The sequence below is a fragment of the Megalobrama amblycephala genome, linkage group LG1, assembly GCF_018812025.1.
Source record: "Megalobrama amblycephala isolate DHTTF-2021 linkage group LG1, ASM1881202v1, whole genome shotgun sequence".
Lineage (NCBI taxonomy): Eukaryota > Metazoa > Chordata > Actinopteri > Cypriniformes > Xenocyprididae > Megalobrama > Megalobrama amblycephala.
The window spans coordinates 17,978,674-18,001,994 of NC_063044.1; the positions used below are offsets into that span (position 1 = coordinate 17,978,674).

The 23,321-nt window shown below is 36.7% G+C and overlaps 1 protein-coding gene across 1 annotated transcript in view; it reads right to left on the reverse strand.

Annotated features, from left to right (window-relative positions):
* Window positions 1–156: 156 nt before the first annotated feature.
* arhgdia (Rho GDP dissociation inhibitor (GDI) alpha) overlaps window positions 157–23,321 on the reverse strand; it is a 35,969-nt gene continuing 12,804 nt past the window's right edge. The window contains exons 2-6 of the mRNA XM_048184503.1: window positions 12,996–13,191; window positions 6,824–6,907; window positions 3,569–3,645; window positions 3,013–3,076; window positions 157–1,985 (exon numbers count right to left, since the gene is read on the reverse strand). Of these exons, the coding sequence (XP_048040460.1) occupies window positions 1,786–1,985; window positions 3,013–3,076; window positions 3,569–3,645; window positions 6,824–6,907; window positions 12,996–13,182 (612 nt within the window). The 5' untranslated portion in view covers window positions 13,183–13,191 and the 3' untranslated portion in view covers window positions 157–1,785. The remainder of the gene's footprint in view (window positions 1,986–3,012; window positions 3,077–3,568; window positions 3,646–6,823; window positions 6,908–12,995; window positions 13,192–23,321) is intronic.

Below are 23,321 nucleotides of genomic sequence, written 5' to 3' on the forward strand. Positions count from 1 at the left end.
ACAAGAATACCCAACTCCTAAACCTTGGTGGCACCAAGTTCAAATAGTCTTAAAGTTTTGCAGAACAAGGCTCACAATCTAGACATCACCCTGGTGAGGTAAAACAAGAAAACAATGGTACAGCATTCATGTTGGTGAATGGAAGACAAAAGAAACTGTCTGTTCTGAACACTTTAATGTTGACACAGGTGAACAGTAATCTCCAGATAAGTACAAACAGGTGAAGACAGAAGCAGCATTCTGGACCAGCACAACAAGCTACTACTTTGCAGGCAATGTCACCAAAGAAAAAAAACAAAACAAGCGTGTATAAAACAGTACAGTGATGCATGAGCACATCCTCTCTTGTTTGAACATTGAGGTCAGACTACACCTGGACTGGAGCTGAGAGTTGAGATTTAGGTTCACTCCAGATCTGTCCCACTACAAATGCACCTCCTTTAGAGTCCTGACTTTCTTTCCCTTAGATTTACGCACCGAGAGCAGCTTGTGGTCGTCAATACTGGAGGCACAATCTATGGTGTTGGTAATTTTAACGTAGAGTAGTTCAATACTTGAGATCTGTTAGTGAAATGAGACCTTCTCTGCTTTCATTTTTTTTTTTTTAACTTCCTAACTGGCAACTCATGTAAACCACAAGCAAAGGGCACATTCTGCAAATGAAGCACCAGTCATCTTTGGAAAGTTTGTGATAACTGAATTGGGGAAAATGTTTGCTCAGCATCAAGGTTCACTAACTTCTACTGGCCTTCAAAGTTGGTCCATCCTGAATTGAGCCAAATGAATGAGGCAGAAGATGTGACCGCCAGTCCCTTGAGGGAGCGAGAGTCAGTAAAGCACCTTGGCCTCTTAAGGACGAAAGATTTGAGTGGATTTAAACCTAGACGCTAAAAGGCAGCTCCTCAATGTCTTGCTACAGGAATCATTTTTAAGGCCACATGGCGATGAAATGGTTAAACAAAATCCCTATGCTGTTAGAGCAGGGCAAGGCTGATTCTTAGTACGGCTCCCCTAGTGGACAGGATGTTCACATCCTGCGAACCCTACGTAGCTAAAACCATATTCGAACACGCACACATTCATACCGAGAGCCAAGTAAAGACCTGCTCCGCTACAATCCCTAACATTTCTACAGTTACCCATGCTACGCTAACCCTAGACTCATCTCAAAGGCATCGGACACGTTCCCTCTGGGCAAAGGCAAACTTGAGTTGTGAGGGAATGCCAGTGGCAAAATATTAGCAAGTGGCACCTTCTCCCATTACACTCATAAAGGCAGATCATGGTTAAAAAGAAAATAAGGAATGTCAGAGAAAGGAATGACGCGGGATAAACGGGAAGGGTTCAGGACACAAGAGGAAGACAGGGGTAGTGAAGATTACTAATAACAACCATGTCAAAAGTATCCATGAGGTTTTTTTGAATATTTTTTTCCTCTGTTTTTACTTTTATATACAAACAAACCAAAACACAAAATATGGATTGTGCACGTTTTTGTTTGTTTTCACATATATATTTCATGAAAAGCCTCAATACTCATTGGGAGGGAAAGGGATAGGAATATGGAAGGAGGGATGGAAGATGGGAAACTGCAGGAAAGTGGACGGAGTGAGAAAGATCCATTTCTTTTAAATCAGTTAATCCAGGATTATGATGTTGATGGTGGTGATGATGATGATGATGATGATGATGATGGAGGGAACTGAAGGAGATTGGAGAGGAATAAAGGGAGGGAGGAAGTAGGTAGGAGGATGGCAAGAAGGAAAATGGGGGTTTTGAAACAACTCAATCTTTCCAGTCCTTCTTGATGTTGAGGTTCCATTCCCAGGACAGGTGGTCGTGCTTGTCGTCATCGGTGAACTTGGATTTAATGTTGTAAGTGCCACGGGCCAGCATGCCTTTGGGTGCCTCCTCCAAGGGCGTCAGGAACTCGTATTCATTCGGCCGAGGCCCATAGCTGCCCACCATGTAGTCAGACTTGTCAACTGAACACAAAAAAAAGGTGAAGAGGTTTAAATGAAATGGAATAGACTACTTCTTGTATTAATCCATTGTCAGTGGTGATTAGAGTAATCAAAGATTGCAAAAATAAAAAAAGGGCTTTGATGTAGCCTAGTAGAATGCAGTTAGAATGACCCAAAAATATTTTAGACTATATTGTCAGTACCAGTTTTTCGTTTTTGGTCGGAAATGAAAATAAGAGTTACAAAAACGTCTCTAAGCAATACACAGCTGTGTTTTGTTACCAAATGAATCCATATAAATAAAAAACAAACTTATTAAAGAATCAGTTGAGTCAATGATTCAATGACCCAATCATATAGTCAGCCATTTGCTTTGTTCCTGAATGAATTAGCCATTTAAATGAATTGGTTGAATGAATGATTCGCTCATTAAGACAGTGACTTGCCACCATTTAAAGTATCATTTAATTTTTTGAAAATTGTTTCATATTTTAATATTCAATTTGTATATTAATCTCATAGCATTATTTATGCAATTGTAATTGCAGTATAAATGCATTATGCCACCTCTGAGATGCAATATTTGCATCTAAATGCGACATCAGATGCAGTTTCTGTTTCCTCTGCAGCGCAAAGATGAATTTTGTTAATAATCACACCATATACAATCTAACAATCTAAATAAAGGTAAGGTAGATTGCATGGCCTCCCTAAAACATGTTCAAGAATACATGGGATGCTTTAGTGCAGAGAAGTAGATTTCCAACAATTCCATTTCCTCAAAAAACAGAGGCTTTTCTTCTTAAATAAAGCAAAACTCCACCAGACACGCCACAGGATTTGCATAACAGCATTCCAAGATGAGATTTAAGTATTACAGTATTTATTTTTGTCTTTTTTTTTGCTGATTCCAAAAAAATAAATAAAACGAGAAATACTAGAAACTACATATACTGGAAAGCAGCACATCTACATCTTTTCATTTAATTTTGAGGTGAAATGTGCCATGAACATGAATGTCATTTTGTAATTTGTAAAGAACACTTACTCTTCACCCCTTTCCTAAAGGTCTGCTGTACATACTTCAACCCCGAGACGATCTCTTTGTTCACCTGTAAACAGATGTAAATACACATGAGGACCAGTGACATCACATTACTGAACTAATAAACAGGAACAGGTCTAGTGAAGCATGTTTGCATATGTTGTTTACATGCAGTCATTACACAATGTGCAACTGTTTATACCACAGCAGATTTATTCACGCAGCTATGAGGCAGGACTGCATAACACCTGACGTAAAGAAACACTGAGTAATGTGGAAATACAGGACACCCAAGCCACAAATAAGAAGATATAATAATCAAATGTGATTAACTACCAGTAATTTACTGGATTATCAAATTACAGGCACTAATACATGGTTATGAAATATAAACTTTAGTTATTTTTAACTGGGAATTCAGTGATAATGTAACTTCTAATGTACACAGTTAATGTGCCATGAAATTGTTATACAATGAATTATTATCCCTAGCAATTATTGCGTTTAAATGTTTCCTGTTGTGATCATTCGCATGTCAGGATGTGAGTCGGCATCTAACCTTGAAGCTGATCTTTATCCTGTACTCCACTCCCTCCTTCAGCACAAACGACTGCTTCTTGTAGGACTCCAGATCACCTGAGAGAGGAACAAACACACATGAGTTCATCGTTTTGAACCCGTCAAAATACCAGCAAAACGTTGTGACATTAATATTCCTCACAGCAGGCCAAAACCAAAACATGAGGATCACAAAAGAACAGAATCCCTGTCATATCTTGTATATGATGCGGAGGGTAGTGCCAGTATTTTTAAATTATCAGCATCAGCCAATGACTTTTTTCTCTTTGGTCGGTAAGTGTCGTGAGAAGGACTTTTATTTTGACAGTACTGAGAATCAAACGCCTGAGTGCAAACATTAAAGTGTGCTGCAGGGATGATGCATTTTTGTAGGCCAAAACCAGGAAACAAGTTCACATTGTAGCACTTCCATTGTCCTGAAAACAGTGGGGTTTATTCCAATGGTTAGTTTTATTCCATGACATAATGCCCCTTGTGATTTTTTTTTAAAGCTTTTAATTGTTTTGAAAAAGGCGGTTGCTATTAAGTGTCTAAATGCGACTACAGAGTTTGTCGAGGACAAGTCATCAGGCCGAACAGAAACTCATCTACTCACTAGTCACTCGTTGTGTTTATTATCACTCTCTTAGAAACTATTCTAACTCAGAACTTTCAAGCTTAATGATGGTATTGTGACTTCATGTCATGTGACTTATGTAGTTCATTTATAGCCGACATTTAGCTTTTCACTTCTCACCATTATATTTAGGCTTTAAAATTAATTTAAAAAGTTGTTCATTTATGAGGATTATTATGATGAACAAAACATAAGAATCATAAACCTCTGTTGGTCACAGAGCTTATTTTCTGCAATAATCCAAAAACCAATGGAAAAATCCTGTTGGGTTTTTGTTCGGGGAATCAGAATGATGCTTAGCTCTAATTATTTACCTTCTTTGTTTAACAGTTCTGTCTAATAGTTGAAAGGCAAACACTGTAATGCCTTTTTAATACAACGTCGGCATATGGAAATATGCATTTATAACATTCAACAAGTCTTTGAATACCTAATAAACATTTAAATGCACAAACTTTGGTGAATCCAGTTAATGAGCGCATTGTATCCTGTACAGAAACACGTGTATGAATTTGCAAATGTATCCAAGCCATGTGATCTGGATGCAGACAACTAAGTGAACAAATTCAAACTAGTGTAGTCTTTCTATTTCTTTTCTTTTCTTTTTTTTTAACGCCATGCTAGTTTCTATGGCTATATTCATGGCGAAAATAAATAAATAAAGATGTTTAAGATTCATTTAAAGGATTAGTTCACTTTCAAATAAAATTTTACTGATAATTTACTCACCCCCATGTCATCCAAGATGTTCATATCTTTCTTTCTTCAGTCGAAAAGAGGATGGAACGAATGCGGCGCCAGTTATGTTTTTTTCACACAAGTAGAATAAGGAAGGCGTAGGACATACGGTGTAAGTGTTTTGAAGAATACGGAAAGCGGAAGCACGTGCATGCCGTTAATTTGTGTTTATAAAGCATAAACAGGTTTTTTTTTTTCGAAAATTACCGATCGTTTCTCTAGATAAGACCCTTATTCCTCGTCTGGTATCGTTTAAAACACTTTGAAGCTGCACTGAAACGGTCATTTTGACCTTCAACTGTTTGGAGGCCATTGAAGTCCATTATAAGGAGAAAAATCCTGGAATGTTTTCATCAAAAACCTTCATTTCTTTTCAACTGAAGAAAGAAAGACATGAACATCTTTGATGACATGGGGGTGAGTAAATTATCAGGAAAATTTTATTTAAAAGTGAACTAATCCTTTAAACTAGTGTAGTACTCTAGTAGTACTCTTTGAAGGTCTTGGTCTTGACCACATTTGTACTCGGTCTTATCTTGGTCTCAGACTAAGAGGACTCGGTATTTTATTTCAAGACCAGTCAAGACCACAACTGCGGAGAAATCACTAAATTGCCAGTAAATTACATGCATTTATTTGCGAACATCATTGTGATAGGATGTATGTGACCTTCCTGCTTCAAATGCAATCAATTCCAATTTGATTTCTTCTGTTACTGTTGTGCTAATATGAATGATATGAGCTATTGTTTTTTACATAACATGATATAATAAAGCAATATTACAAGAGCAAGAGAGCTGTTTTCAAAATTATGCATGATTGCAAGCGTGATCTTGATTTTATACAAATGCAACTTCTGTGCCACATACGCAGTGCAAAGATGAATTTTGTTTTTGATTGGTCAACATTCTATATAGCGTCTTATTCTAAAACATTTCGCAGTAAATGTGGATCTTTCAGATGAATTTGAGGAGTGCTGGTCTGGTCTTGGTATTGACTTGGTCTTACAACAGTATCCTCCACAATATCCAATTTGCCACTATTTTCACATCATATTCACTGCATGTAAAATTAGCGTTGCCTGGTCTTTATTTGAGACAATATGATTCCAAAATGAAAAAAATGTATAAAAAAAGCTTGAAGGTTGAGATGCCACTGTCAGGTGTGGTATGAGGTTAATTGTGAACGGTGGTGGTCGTGTTTGACGTGTGAATGACAGACTGCAGTTGAATCATATTTCCAGCAGATGGCTGCAGGACACACACTCTCTCTCTCTGTCTGCTCATCTTCATCTCTCTCTCTCTCTCTCGCTGGCAGCGTTGAGCTCTCAGGCTTGCTGTGCTTTATCTGGGTCATGTGACCATAAGATTATGTCACACCACAGGTTTGGTGTCACAAACGTGACGTGATTATACAAATAGGGTATTTGAATATGCATACAAAAAATTTTTTGTCAACATTACAGGTCTCATGCTAACCTGTTGAAGTCTTACTTTCAAAACTGCTTTCAAAACTCAAACAACTAGGTTTGCATTCACGCACCTCAAGTAAGCATGATTGAGATTCCGCTTACCATATTTGATGTGCTCTATTCATGTGCGCCGATTCATTTTATTCACGGATAAACATTAAAAGTAAGATTTTAGATTTATATGGATTACTTTTCCAATGTATTTTTGAACATCTGGAAGCTTGATTGTTTTATTGCCTGTCCACGGATGGACAAAAATGATGAGGCAACATTAAGGATATCTTCATTTGTGTTCTTAAGGTGAACGAAAGTCTTCTGGGTGTGGAACGACATGAGGGCGGGAAAATTATGATGGAATTTTCATTTTTGTGTGAACTATCCTTTTAAGAACACAAGTTATCTCTACTCACCTTGCAGGTCAAGGGTCAGTGGGGCGGGAGCCGTCTCGCACATAAGAGTTAGCCGTGTCACCTGAACGTTGGGAGCGTTGGGATCTGCAGAATGAACAAAACACAGAAGAAAAGTACATAAGAAAAACTGTAGATTGACATTTATACATTCAGGGCCTGAATGTCATTTCGGAAAATGGAGGTGGGAGGGGAACTTTTTTATTTGAGGTGTGGTATGTGGAGTAATATATTTCAGACATTGTTTAATTTTTTTTTTTGTTTTGTTTTTAAATGCTCACTCTGTGTATTTGTGTTTTTACAATACATATTTTAAGCAGTTTTACAAAGAAGAAAATAGTCTTACAAACACCTCAATACATGTGACACTATACATATTACTTTATATTTATGAAATTGATGCAATTATGTGCCAAATCAAAATTGTATAAGGAAGATTCTCAAAGGGTTAGTTCACCCAAAAACTGAAAATTCTGTCATTACTCACCCTCATGTCGTTCCACACCCATAAGACCTTCGTTAATCTTCAGAACACAAATTAAGATATTTTTGTTGAAATCCGATGGCTCAGTGAGGCTTCATAGCCAGCAATGACATTTCCTCTCTCAATATCCATAAAGGTACTAAAAACATATTTAAATCAGTTCATGTGAGTACAGTGGTTCAATATTAATATTATAAAGCGACGAGAATATTTTTGGTGCGCCAAAAAGAAACTAAATAACGACTTATTTAGTGATGGCCGATTTCAAAACACTGCTTCAGGAAGCATCAGATCATAAATGAATCAGTGTATCGAATCATGATTCAGATCGCATGTCAAACTGCCAAACTGCTGAAATCACGTGACTTTGGCGCTCCGAACAGCAGATTTGATGCGCTGATTCAGTGTTTTGAAATTGGCCATCACTAAATAAGTGGCGCTCCAAAAATATTCTCGTCGCTTTATAATATTAATACTGAACCACTGTACTCACATGAACTGATTTAAATATGTTTTTAGTACCTTTATGGATATTGAGAGAGGAAATGTCATTGCTGGCTATGAAAGCCTCACTGAGCCATCGGATTTCAACAAAAATATCTTAATTTGTGTTCTGAAGATTAACGAAGGTCTTACGGGTGTGGAACGGCATGAGGGTGAGTAATAATGACAGAATTTTCATTTTTGGGTGAACTAACCCTTTAAAGAAATTTAAAAGCTCACACCTTGGGTTCAAGATGTTACTTTTTGGTCATATACACTGCGCAAAAGCCTACACACAGCGCAAGAAATTTTTGATTTCAAACTTTGAATTCAAAACGTTTCTTTTAACCACAAATGACAATGAAACTTGGAAAATTGTGCAGTCGGATTAAATTTTGTGTTGTTCTCCAAACCTCAACCTAACCGGCCAAACAGATTCACTCTTTTTGTCTTTGATCCGTGTTGCATTCATATTTCAGTCACACCGTACCAGAGTTTGTTTGGAAGTGGACCGAGACCCATCTTCTCAGAGGTCTTGGTCCGCTTGTTTGGTGTGCGCCAGGGTTCAGATATCAGCGTTTACCCCTATTCAAATGAACCGCACTAACAGAGCAATCGCACCAGAGTTTGTTTTAATCAAACCAAACCTGCCAAGTGTGAACACACCCTCATTAACCGATTCAGCTTACATGCTTGTGAATAAATGTTTGCAGGAATTTCCCGCACGGAAACGTAAGAGCGGAACTTGTGGGAATGAGTAAAATTATGAACAATACTCAATCTCACAGCAAATTCAGGGCCTGATATAATAGAGACTTGGCAGTCAGAACGGTAAACAACCACAGAGCAAGCTACCCTGCCAAACACTCACCAGCAACCACTTAAAAAACACCCACAACACAGTTTCTCCAGATATGTAAAAATCTAATTTATTCACAGACGTTTCCCTGGTATTGGGAATAGACAGCATTTTCTCATTACCTCCATCAGAAAAAAAGTAATTTAATTGGAATAAACAATCAATTTCACTCGAAATGTTAAAATAATTAATCCTGTTCCAGTTTACAGAGACAACTGTAGTAAGACACTGATAGCTTGACTTCCTAAGGAATGTCTGACGATGATGACTTCCAGAAAACACTGTTTGTTTAAGCAGCTCAACTTCTGGCTCCGCTAATGTCGTGAGATGAGGCTCTCAGGCTTTTGTCCACCGATTCAAGACGAGGAGCCAGTGTATTTGGGAAAACAAACATTTGCAAATCCGTTTGCTGCTGCTTGTTCTATAAGCAACTCATGTCAACTTCACTTTTGTTTACAGTACGACCAATAGCCCCAATGCTGACATTTATCAGCTCTGATGTCTCTGTTGGAGCTGTTTTATTCACTCTACATTAAATAACGAGATTGATGTGCGTGATTAAACGCCCATCTCTTGACACCCATTCAAAAAGCTCTTCAGGTGATGAGATAAACCGTAACACATAGGGTTATTGTAATGGCTGACTGCTGATAAAAGCAAAAAGGAGCATGAACTCTAGAGACGTGACCTCGTTTTTGAGCACTCTTCAGAGGGTGCTGGCAGACGACGCACAAGGACAGCAGCCCAAGGCGTGAGGCCCTGTCTGAGAGCCGTTAACCAAGAGTCAGCAGCTCTAGCCCAGAACAACATGATTTACCCAAGGAGGACACATTCCTGGATCAACATTATCTGATGGTTCTGGAACAACAGGCGTATCTGGATGAAAATCACATGCTGATTATTGAACTTGGGCTGGATACACGCTACGGTTCAACGTGTCATGATGCAACACAAAATCAGAATTGGCTTGCAATTGAAAATTCAACAATCGTGAGAGAAGAGAGGAGAAAAATCCTTTAAAAATCTAGTTTAAAACACATGCGCTTAGAAATGTACTTTCTGTAATCATGTTGGTTTCATATGATTTTGAAAAACTTTTATACCATTTTCAAAAAAAGTTTAAATTCAGTGGCTCTAAAAATGTCATGTTGTGTAGTCATCAGAGAAAAATATATATATATATATAGAGAGAGAGAGAGAGAGAGAGAGAGAGAGAGAGATGTGTGTTGAATTTTTTCAATGCTCATAGAAGTCAAAGAAGTCTCATAATCACTAAGACTGCATTTATTTGATCAGAAATACAGTAAAAACAGTAATGTTGTGAAATATAACCATTTAAATTAATATATTTAAGTATATTATTATTTTAATATTTTTTAATATATTTTAAAATGTAATTTATTCCTGTGGTACAAAGCTGAATCCAGAATTCTTTTTTTACACAAATGTTATGAATAATTCAAGTTTTTGAGTCATACCACATGATATTTTAACCTGAACTAACCTTTCCCTGAAATGAAAAAGAGTTTTATTTACCAAACACTCAGTCTTGAGGGGCTGCAAGGGTTGGTCGCACCACATGACTTTCAAGAATGTTATTAGTTTAAAACTATATATATATATATATATATATATATATATATATATATATATATATATATATATATATATATATATATATATATATATATATATATATATATATATATATATATATATACATACATACATACATACATACAACCATACAACCATTCAAAAGTTTGGGATCGGTAAGATTTTTAATGATTTTAAAAGAAGTTTCGTCTGCTCACCAAGGCTACATTTATTTAATTTAAAATACAGTAATAACAGTAATATTGTGAAATATTATTACAATTTAAAATAACTTTTCTATTTGAATATATTTTACAAAGTAATTTATTCCTGTGATGCAAAGCTGAATTTTCAGCATCGTTACTCCAGTCTTCAGTGTCACATGATCCTTCAGAAATCATTCTAATATGCTGATTTGCTGCTCAATAAACATTTATTATTATTTTCAATGTTGAAAACAGATGTGTACTTTTTCAGGATTCCTTGATGAATAGAAAGTTCAAAAGAACAGCATTTATCTTAAATACAAAGCTTCTGTAGCATTATACACTACCGTTCAAAAGTTTGGGGTCAGTAAGAATTTTTATTTTTTTTAAAAGAAGTTAAAGAAATGAATACTTTTATTCAGCAAGGATCCATTAAATCGATTAAAAGTGATAGTAAATACTTTTATATTGTTACAAAAGATTATATTTTAAATAAACACTGTTCTTTTGAACTTTCTATTCATCAAATAATCCTGAAAAAAAAAAAAAATTGTACACAAATATTTTGTACAATTGTACACATTAAATGTTTCTTGAGCAGCAGATCAGCATATTAGAATGATTTCTGAAGGATCATGTGACACTGAAGACTGGAGTAATGATGCTGAAAATCCAGCTTTGATCACAGGAATAAATTACATTGTAAAATATATTCAAATAGTACACAGTTATTTTAAATTGTAATAATATTTCACAACATTCTGTTTTTTATTTTATTTTTAATTAAATAAATGCAGCCTTGGTGAGCAGACGAAACTTCTTTTAAAACATTAAAAATCTTACCGATCCCAAACTTTTGAACGGTAGTGTGTGTGTGTATATATATATAAACGTATATATTTAAACGTATTAAACGTATGACCCAAAAATATTACATATAAATGCTCATCATAATAGAGGTGTATTTAAGTCATTGTATGCATGAAATTCAACTGTAATGTATTTTTGATTACACAGTGCTTCCCACACATAGACTATACCTGGGCAGGCCGCCCAGGTATAATAACGGCCGCCCACGTATATTTGGCAACACATTTTTGCTTTTATTATTTTTATCTTCTTATACTTTTATATCCGCCCAAGATAATGAAACCATCCGCAATCGATTAACTAGTCGTTTCGAACCTGCTCGTTCTGTGTGCGTCAGAACTGTTTACTCCCGCTGACATTCCCACAGCCGCTGCATTTTGCAAAGTCACAAGGGGGCGCTGTTGTACGTTCTACAGGCTCGCGCAACAGCGCTTCAGACTGCTTCGATTCTCAATCAATAAAAAGCGCAAATTTATGCCAAGCGATTGCTAATGAACTCAAGTTGATGAATTATTACAATGTCTACTTCATGGCCTTTATATAAAATGTTTTATACGGTTGTAAGTATCTGAAGGATCAGTCTGCAAATAGTACAGACATTTCAAAATAAGAGTCCCGGTGTATTTCAGGCTTGTTTATGATTAAAAGTCACACGCTAAGTTTTTTCTTTTTCTTTTTGGCATTATTGGTATTTTGGTTACCCAAATTGTGTTTAATTTGATTTCCATTTAATTCATAGTAAATTATTGTAGTCTCCCCCACAGGAAGAAAAGACGAAGAACATTATTTGACACATTTATTATTCATTATAGAAATTTTACTAGTAAATTCTGTGTCCCATTCACTGAGAGAGACAGCAAGGAGAACATAGGAAAAGGAGAACCATTTAAATGCTGTAATTTTGCATAATTTACAATGCATAATAATGCATAATATTAGTATGTAATTAAATGTAATAGTATGCTATGTAATTAAAATTGATTTCAATAAATAAAAATACTGTTAAAAAAAAAAAAAAAAAAAAAAACATTATTTGTTTGTCACATGTAGTAGACCATTTTTGTGCCGTGGGTAATAGGAGGATTTTTCACTCTACTACCACCGCAAGTATATTTCAAACCTGTGGGAAGCACTGAATACATTAAAACAAAAAAAATAAATAAATAAACAAAAAGGAGTGTTATGTGATGTGCCAATGACTCTGAGACTAGACTGTTTTATGGGGACTTTCCATAGACATGATGATTTTATACTGTACAAACTGTATATTCTATCCCCAACCCTAAACCTACTCCACATTTTCCACATTTTACATTTACAAAAAATAACTTGGTATGACTTAAGCTATTTTCTGCATGGGGACCAAAAAATGTCCCCACAAGGAGAAGGATTCTGGATATTGCCATCTTTGTGGGGCTATTTTGTCGCCATAACATAGGAAATACCTGAACCACACACACACACACAGCTGTAGCGCATGCCGAGACATACTAACCAAATACGCTAAAAATGAAAGCGTGTCGAAAGAAGAGCAGGTCCATGGGGTGAATTCTGCGAAAGGAACTGCTGCACTACAACCTGAGATCTGTGTGTGTGTGTGTGTGTGTTTGCATAGATACATTCATCAAACTAGGCCAGAGCAGAGAGAAAAAGTGAGTACAAGAAAGCGACACACACCTGCAGCAACACTGCAGTTGCCCAGCAGCGCCTCCTTGTACTTGCGAAGGCTTTCGTCATCTTTGTCGAGTTCCTGGATCTCTTGAAGGCTCTTCTGTGCTGGAGGCTTGTAGTTGACAGCCTCGCTCTGTTCGTTCTCCGCTGCGATAGCGGCCAGCTGCTCTGGTGTGGGCTCCTGCTCGGCCATGATTGACAGCTGGAGGAAAACATCAACAAGGTTAGGGGAGAGGAAACAAACACCTTCCTCTACCAACACGGCACAAATATCGGTAGCAATGGAGATCTGACCCAAATAACGTCATGTGATCACTTCCTCCAGCATGTTAATTTTTAATCATATTAATGGATTTGAAATGAATTCACCACACGCACAAGCTGCAACGGAACAGGACTTGAGAAAGCGGCCTAATGTGGGCATCTGTATTCAGCACTATTGCATTAGTGGTCAAAGCCAATTACTGCAGTGACTCAAATACACTACACAGCGCTGTTTGTGTAGCCTATTTTTAGGTTGATTCATGATTCAAAAAATGTATCTCAAACGTATACAAGTTGTAGATAAAGATTATGCAACAGATGCTAGCATTTTTTTTTTGTTGCTGTTAATTTATGCTCACCAAAGCTGCATTTATTTCATGTAAAATACAGTAAAAACAGTAATACATTATAAAATAATTTCAGCATCACTACTCCAGTCTCCATTGTCACATGATCCATCAGAAATCATTCTAATATGATTATTTTAATGTTTAAGAAACATTTCTGATTATCATCAGTGTTGAAAACAGTTATTTTTGTGGAAAAAAGAGCATTCATGTCTTTTGAAACATTAGAAAAGCCTAGGGCTAGGTGATGAAATGATAACAATAATTATCTCAATATAATTTCCCTCAATAAAATGATAACAAAAGTCCGATAAATGTTCGATATGTTGTTTATGCTTCAAAAGCAGAACGAAACAGAACTACTCATTTGTACCGTGCCTCACGGTCCATTTATTCACTTGGCTCAAAGTTCAAACAGCAGCACGAGCTTACTATATAGCAGATGCATTTACTCTCTGATCGTCTCGGTCATGTGACCACTGAACAGTGCTGTGAGATCCAGTGGGACGCGCTTGAATTCAGCAAACAACACGAATGTCTCGATGTAAACTGGTTTAAACCAGATGAAACTGTGCTGACATTTTCAAACATGAGAAACACTGTGCCACGCCCATGAACGATCCAGTTAGAAGGCTTTTCAATCTACAAATCACCATCATTTGCCATGGATTTGCTGTAGTAACACTAACTGCACCATGGTATTGTGGCAGAAATTTGGGATATCAAATTATATTAATAATATAGACATGTTACATTTGCAAACCAATTCACAAACAAATGACTAAATATTGTTATCTTTGCTCATGACAAATTACTCTCTGACCGTCAGTTCTTGAATTAACATCTGAATCGCTCGCTGACTGTATGTTTATATGAACATGTCACCCCAGCAAGGCCTTTCAAAGATTTATACTAAATAAAGACGTGAATGCAGAGGATGTCTGGGAAACACTCGTGCTGCAATGCAGAGGCTTGGAACAGAAAGTGCTTGTGTTCTCTCCCTTCTAGCGCACTAAAATGAGAGTGAGTGGAGTGCTGTCCGAATACGACTGCTTCACCTTCACGGCAGCTTCTGTAGTTTCCTGTTCTGCAGAACTGCAGCACACTACAGAGCTTACAGAGACACCTCACTGTGGCGTTTCCTTTCCCTTACATGGTATTGGCGTGCTAAATGCACAAAATCACACTCATAACAGAACTGAATCACTTTCAACTTGCTTTGGCACATGCAAGATGCATCTGCAAAAGAGCAATCGCGATTCGCTGTGATCTTTTGCACTTGTGATTTTGGCAAGTTACTGAAATCCAGAGCGTAGCAAGTTCTAGTTTTATAGTAGTTTTTTTATTAGAAGTCCAATTATGTAGGGCCGTTTCTGTGATGCTGAAAATGTGAACAAAACCACAGAATCCAGCCATTAAAAAAAATAAAAAATAATAAAAAAATAATGTAATTTACTGTACAAGGCAGAATTGAATGAATTTGACATAATTTGAATGAATAAATCAAAAATAGGGCTGGACACCTAAATAAGTACTAATATGGACTTGTGTCTGGATATTACACTGCAAAAAACAAAAAATGTAAATATAAAGTCTACATGTCTGATGTATGTGTGAATTAATAGCACAGTTTTCAATTACACATACTCAAGCATGCGTGACATGTATGATGTTATTAAAAATGTTTAATCTTTTTTTTTTTTTTTAAATACAGTAAAAACTAATATTGTGAAAAATTATTACAGTTTAAAATAACTGTTTTCTATTGTTATATATATATATATATATATAATAGGGATGCACCGATTTGAACATTTTGGCCTATACGATAACCGATAATTCTTTATATTTGGTCGATAAATCTAAATCCAACTTTTTATATAATTTGAGAGACTGATTACAAAAACAAATGTCTCACCATTAAAAGCCATGTCCCAACACACAATTGTAATGTTAATAATAATTTAATGTAGCCTATATGACAGACTTACAGATTCCATTAATTTAAGCAATTCAAAATATCTATATCATTCTAATATTCTGATTTGATGCTCAAATCTGATTATTACTCTAAAAATCATTTTTGTGGAAACCCTGAAACATTTTGTTTTTCAGGATTATTTGATGAGTGGTCTATTTTATATTATTGAGGCATATCTAAACAATTTAAAAACTCACACCGTGTCTACACCAGACGTGACTGCTGTAAAGACAGCTAAAATCTGTCTACACTGAATGCGACAAACGAGTGTTGTATCACTGATTATAATGGCTTCTATTGTCTTTTGACGCGTCGCTCGCGTCCGGTGTAGACGCGGTGTTAGTCATTTTCAAAGCAATAAACATTAAGTAATGATCAAAATAATAATAATAAATGAGTTAAACTAATTGCCAAGTTCATATTCAGAGCCACAGCTATATATATGTGTTACCCTGAAAGGGCCCTTCAAGGGTGCGTTCACACTTGTAGTTCGGTTCGTTTGATTTGGACCAAAAAAAAAACAAAAAAACATTTAGTCTTGGTGTGATTAGCGTTCAGATTGGCAATTTTATCACTGAACCAAAAGATACCGAACCTAAAGGCATAGGGATACATTCACAACGTGATTGGTCGGATTATTGTATTGCCTATTTTGAGACGGAACTTACCGAACATCCAAAACAATGCTGTGTGCTGAGGTAAATGCGCTCAATGTGTGTGCGTAGCCTGCATATGATAGTATTTTGGCCAGCTGGGAACTCGTGAAGAGCTTATAAAATGTGTAAACGAGTCAAAACAGCGGCGGGAATCCCTCCGTCACACACACAAACAATCTGCTGCATGGAGATGCACGTCTGATGCCTGTGATGGGCAAACTCACGACTATGACGAGAAAAAACGATATGCGTGAGGATTTTGTCCTTTTTATCTTCCTGTTTTTGGTTCGTTTACATGTCTTTGGTCCATTTTGCATTCACATACCATTCGAACTGCACCAGAGTTCGTTTGGAAGTGGACCAAGACCAATCTTTTGTCTCCAGTCTCGGTCCGCTTGTTTGATGCGCACCAGGGTTCGAATGGCAGCGTTTACACTTTCAAATGAACCGCACTAACAGAGAAATCGCACCAGGATTTATTTTAATCAAATCAAACATGACAAGTGTGAACACACCCTAAGTCATAAAGAAAAGAAATTCCACTTGGCCGCCAACAGCGCAACTCCTATAAATCCAACAACTTGTTTCAAACAAAGCAAAGATTTGCCAGCTTATCTGACAAACAGTTGTAATGAGGACCACATATGAACAAACGTGCGAGATACCAACCGACAGAGCCAGGGAACAGAGGAAAAAAAAAAAAACATCCTCTCAGCATATGGTGTTCTAGTACAGACTGTAGGTCCTGCATATCGAAGACAGATGTTGTTTGCGTAACACTTCGGGGGACTCTCAAACTGACTGATTAAACTGACTGATTTACTGGTGCACACAATGTAGCGTGGGTAGCGGCTAATGTTCTTGAGCCATCAAAACGGTTTTCTGCGCTATCCCTTATTAATATGCAAGGACTATAAACTAGAACAACTACACAATGTAGGCTAATCAATAAAAGTGCGTAACATTCTAGCAGAATCTTCAAAGTCATCTTTGCCTTGAGAAAACAGTCTTCGTTTTGGCAGTGGATGGTTTTGGCCAGGGTCAGACAGGAATTCAGATAACACTGCCTGGCTTTTTCCATTCTGGGCCTCTTCACTCCCCTGACAGCAAAAGAGGCCGTTCTCCATCAGCAGGCTCTGGCATACTGATCCAGCGGCTAGGTTTTCAAGTTGAGGATCAGAAGCGAGAGACACATGATGGGTTGTCATGTTCCCATTGGCACTAAACCAGGCGTGTCTATTCTTGCTCCTGGAGGGCCACCTTCATGCAGAGTTTAGCTTCAACCGAAATGACTAGACAATTTCTAGTGATCATGAAGAGCTTGATTATCTGGTTCAGGTGTGTGAAGCTTTAAAAGTGTTGCATGCTGAAGAGGACATAGAAACCTGCTTTCCTTGATTTCTGAAAATAAACGAGTTTGATGAAATGGTTTTGAATAGCCATTTTGATCATTGATTAAACCGTCTTATTTTTATTTTTGTTATATTGGAAAAAGGTGGTGGAATAATTGGAAAAATAATCATTAGTTCCAGCCCTAGTAGAGACCAATTTTACAGCGGGAGCACACTTGGACTGGAGTGATCACTCAGATTGATAGGTCTTGATTTACTGTGAGCCACAGAAACAGTAGTGCGCAGCTGAAACAGAGCTGGAAGTTCTTATCCACCAGGATTTTATTACTTGTTACTTATTCTGGATAATTATAAATATTTCTAATGCTTTTACACATGCAAGTAGTTCTTATGTTCAGTAAAACACTCAAGATCACTTGTTTGTAGAGGTTTTTGGACTTTTGGTAAAAAGGCCTTGATGGTTCCAAATGCCATAAATTTGAATTGCTTTGAGAGATAATCAACACAAAGTTTGGCTCAGATGCAGATGACAAGATTGTGAACAGTCCTAAACTTGATTTTATGACCGGTCATATACTTTATAGTCATCATATCAAGCATGAATAACAACAAAATAAATCAAAATTGCATCTCTTTTTCTGGGGTTTTCTCAGCAGTGTTGTAACTAGGGCTGTCCCGACTAAAGATTTTTCTACATGATTAGTAGTCGTTTCATTTAAGCCGTCAGTCGACCAAATGAAACGACTGGGGATACTGTTTTTTTTGAGTCAGTGTCGGCTGCAAAGGCTCATCTCCTCAGTATAGTGAACGCGCCTTTAGAGAGAAATGCAACGTTCATATGGATTACATCAGAGAGTATTTGTTTTCCATTTGAATTGGTTTAATTAAAAGTAGACATTTCAAGCTTTCTACAGATCTATTTCTCATGTTTGTGAAGCATTTATGTGACACGCTCCAGTTCACAGAGATTGAGACGGCAGAAAGAGCATCCGGTTTGTTTTCTGAGTTTACACAAATAAAAGTAGACTCATCATTCAGTTTTGAATGATGTATTACTCTTATCTGTATGACCAAAATGATGGAGTATTTTGCAAGTGATCGCACCGGCGATCATGCAGCAAGTGTGCTAATACTTTAGCTTCCACACTCAAGACAAACACTTAGATATGTGCCTAATAATAGTGCACGTCTATCTAGGTTAACATTAAAGTGAGCGGCCAAGTAAAGTTGCTACTACTTACAGGTTTCAAATGATAAGCCATATTTGAGGTCGATGGATGTTAGGTTACCAACCAGGTTAAGGACTCACCATTAACACCCTCAAAGACTTTTTTTTTTTAATTGGGACTAACTGACTCATAATTTTTCTTCTAGTCAACTAACGTTTAGTTGAATATTAGGGGCAGCCTTATTTGTAACATACCATCAAATTCTATTTTCTTCCAAATTTGAAAGGTTTTCGATCAAATGAGACCATGTACTTGATACCTTGTTTTTTTGTTTGTAGAGCACTTAAAAATAAGTTGTTTGCATGATGTCATTGCTGCAGTGCGAAATGCGGCTGGAGGGCAAGCAGTGATTTTTCTATATAGGAATCCCATCACAAACTCAAAATTCATATGTTTTGCATCATTTATGGTTACTCAAATCTATCAAACCGAGAAACCACAATGAGCTTTTATTGTTTACGTAACTTATTTTTTTAACTTTAAAAGTTGTCACCTTTTATAGTTTTGCGTCTGCTGATACTGAAAAGAATTTTTCGTTTTTGACTTGGTTAAATATCCACGTTCTACATTGTTTGCAGGGAAGAGAAGCTATTTTATCCCATTGCATGATGTTTTCACTTAAGTTTTGTAGAATTCCGTTCACAATGTTGATCTGGTTACCTTGAAAACAATGTCACGCGCTGTTGACTCAGAAAATGAAAATGCAGAAAATGTCCAAATAAAAAAAAAAATGTGTTCAACAAGCTGACAGAAGTCAATCCATTTCTTTGTTGGAAGGGTGTAAATGTAACTGTAGTTTTAATGTTTTCTTTGTAAATATTCACTTTCCCATATGACCACGGAGGAGAATCAGCGGACCCTTTTTTTACAGTCTATGACAGACACTGACACTATTTTTTAATTTTTTGTATTTATTTCAACAAATGACAACCAAAATCAAACCCATAGAAGCTTTTGAACAGTTTTGAAGTGGCTGCATGCAAGTTATGCTCATTCACAAGCCGAGTGAGAGTCATACTTGCAAATGTAAAGTTAATTATTAAACCAAACCCTCAGCTATGTGATTATTTTATTGAGTGATAGACAATGGGTTTAATCAGTGACATTATTAGATTTGATATACGCCTTCTTCCCGTCATCTCCTCAACCTGCTTCCCTTAGGCCGTGTGTCCACCAAAGTGTTTTTAGCAAGCTGAAAACGCTAGGCACTCTGCTTAAAAAGCTGTGAGCACTTGAGAGCGCTTCAGCTGCGTTTTTTTCAGTTGACACACCTTGTTGCTATGATACGGAATATCCGCGGCACTGTTACTTATAATCGATTTTGCAGGCAATTTGTTTCAGATTAAAAATGTTGACACAATGTGAAGTTACTTGCTATGTATGTTCGGAGACCAGCAATATTAATTTCTCATCCATTTTGTTCCGTTCTCTGCTTGTTAATTGTACGTTAATTGTAAGTCGTTGTACAGCAAGAATGTCGTGACAGTTGGTCGGTGTTGTATTTGTCCCGCCCCTCCTCCACTCTGATTGGACAGCTGGCTAAAAAGTGACAGTGATGAGCGCAGCGTTTTACTCAAAGTTGAACATTCTTCAACTCGAGGCGACCAGTAAAAAAACGCCCAGCGCTTGAGCGTGAAAAGCGTTTTCTGTTTATACCTTTCTAAACCAGCACAGTACAGACTTTTCTCCATCTCTTCCATTCTAATTTTCACTGCTTGCCCTCCACATTAATTTCACACGTCACCAAAACCACGTGATTGCAACCAACACATTACTTAAAAATTACTTTTGAAGTATGCCATCTGAAATCACATGAAATCGTTAAAAATGCCTTCAGGGTGTAAGGGGTTAAAAGTGACAGTCAACAGAGGGCTTACATATCATATATTATAAAGCTTGAATGATCGGGATCAGTATCGGCGAATCATAATGACAAGAAAATTGTAGTCAGTATCAGCTACAAAAATTCATCTTGACTTAAAAGAGCTTGAGCATTTATAGCATTTAACTTTATAGTTATCGTTCTTAGTGTGAACGGGCCATAACTTATTTATGTTTGTATGTTTGTATAAGAATCTTTGTGTTAGAATTAGGCCTAATTTGTAATGATATTGCAAATTAGGGCCGGGTATTGACAATTTTCACGATTCGATTCGATTACTATTCACATGCTTTCGATTTGATTTCGATTTTGGATGTAGTATTTCAGTGACATTACATGGCAAATTTTCTAGAGGAAAAAAAAAAAAACTCAACTAATGCTGTAAACTACACATGCAAGTCAGTTGGTACTACTATAATAATAATAAAGGTTAAATTAACTTATTTATATACAAACACTTAAATTGCACTCAATGATGTTTTTATTATAAATAAAGTTTAGGATTACATAATCATATTTCTACTCCAATTCGTTTTTTTGAAATATAAACATTTAGATTGCGGCTGTCATAACTGATTTATTCAAATTTGCATTAAATATTGAAGAACATTAAAAATTATAATGAATATGTAACGGTGCATAGCTATATTTATCAGAATGTTGCTCTCTAGAGTTCACTTTTCTAGCTGACTAATGAGTTTATGGTCACTGAATATGTTTTTCTGAGGTAAATGTGACGTTACGTTACATTGTTTACAAGCTGTTTTATTGACGTCTTTCCAAGGTTGAAACACTGATTGAGCGATTACACGAGATATGATACAGATTTCAGTAAGTTGTACTGTATATTTTAACATACCTTCAGATGTTCATTCATGTTTATTTTGCGTTGTAACAATGCTTCATATCAAAAGTAACAAAGCACAAAGATTATTGCTATTTATTGGAAAGGAGGCGCTACATATTCTGCTCATTCATCAACTGAAAACAGACTAGACTAATCAATTCTTGGGATTTAAGAATCGATATCGGTTCGTAAAAATGAGAATTGATTAAAATCGAGAAAAATAAATTTTTCTTAAAATAATCATTTAAATTTAACAACTAGTATTTTAACATTTCAGTCAGAATTATTTCACTGTGCATTTGTTCTGTTAAACTGTCTGGTTGAAATGGTATTTGGAGTATTTGCATTTTTGTGATATTAATGTTCACCACTTATAGATTCATTAATAGTAATTATGACTACAGAGTTTTAATGAAACTGACCTCCCTAGTCGAGAAGCTAAACTGGCTGGGGAAGCAGAACAGAAAAAAAAAAAAAAAACACCAGTGCATAATAAAAAGCAGCTCATTCCCCTTCTGGAGCTGGCAAAAGTTAATTAAGACTGACGAAATACAATCTGTTTCTACTGAAGAATCAGCAAAACATGAAAACAAGGTCGAGCAGCAAGCTCAGTTCAGCTGAAAGCATTCATGCCCAGATGATATCACTTTGAACTGCCAGAGTAGACGAGTACAAACACCGTTAGCCATTTGGCAGTCGCCTTAACGTTAATGAGCGCAGAAGGGAGCGCAGGGTAATTTCACACAGCTGAGTATGATGGCGGAGCCGTTTAATGAGGTTGTAAAAGTTCTTTCCTAAAAATGCCGGGCAGCAGGTACATAACCTAGGGAAACAACAGCAGGTGACTTCATAAAGTGTCTGGTCGATGAAAACGAGGCCGAGTGAGCTGTCATGACCAGTTCATGCACTTGACAGTGAAGGAGGCTTGAATTTGACATTGGCACCACCCACTTCTCCATTCCGTTCTGTCCTGCTGAGTTTAATTCACTCTAATTAGGGATTATCCAGAAGTTTCTTCATCAGGGAAGTCTGAGCAAGACTAACATGTTAGTCTAGGGGTTACAAAGCCTGAGATTATGCTTGTTACTGAGCAACCATTAAACTTAACAAGATTATGAAGTCAAGATTAGTACTAATTAAAGCGGGGGAAGTGTCGGTAAGAGCAGTGGGATGCCAAACGGTGCCAGGTAAAGAGGATTTATCTGACAAACCCAATCAGTTTCCTCAAGAGACTCCGTTGTCCTTAGATTTACACTGAGTGCAGCAAAGATGTGTGAAGTGTATAGTGAAGTGACTCTCTCTGAATGTAGGCTATGAATTCTGCATTGATAGAGATACTCGAAACAGAAGTTATAAATAGTTTGAGGAGAAAGAAAATGAGGCTGTTCAATACTAGAGCTACAGCACTCAAAGAAAACATTCCCATTCTTCTCAAGTGGCTGAGAAGAAAGGCTGGCATGTGACGTCCTCCAAGTAGGGCACAAAAATTGTGTTGTTGATCATGTAGCCAAATAAACATTGGAAGAAATTTTTTTCAGTTGTAGATACACCCTACAAAACGTCAGACAGACTTTTTTTTTGTCAGTGTACATAAAGTTTTGTGGTGGTAACTTCATCCTTACAATTGGATTGTCACAGTAAACTATTCTAATGCTACAGCAGAAGCTTCTAGCTCTGGATATTAATTTTGTTATGTAAGGCGGTCTCACAGCCAGGAAACTGTAGCTATGGAGAGCACTCATGTTAATTAAACAGTAGGTCTAATCCGCTGGGG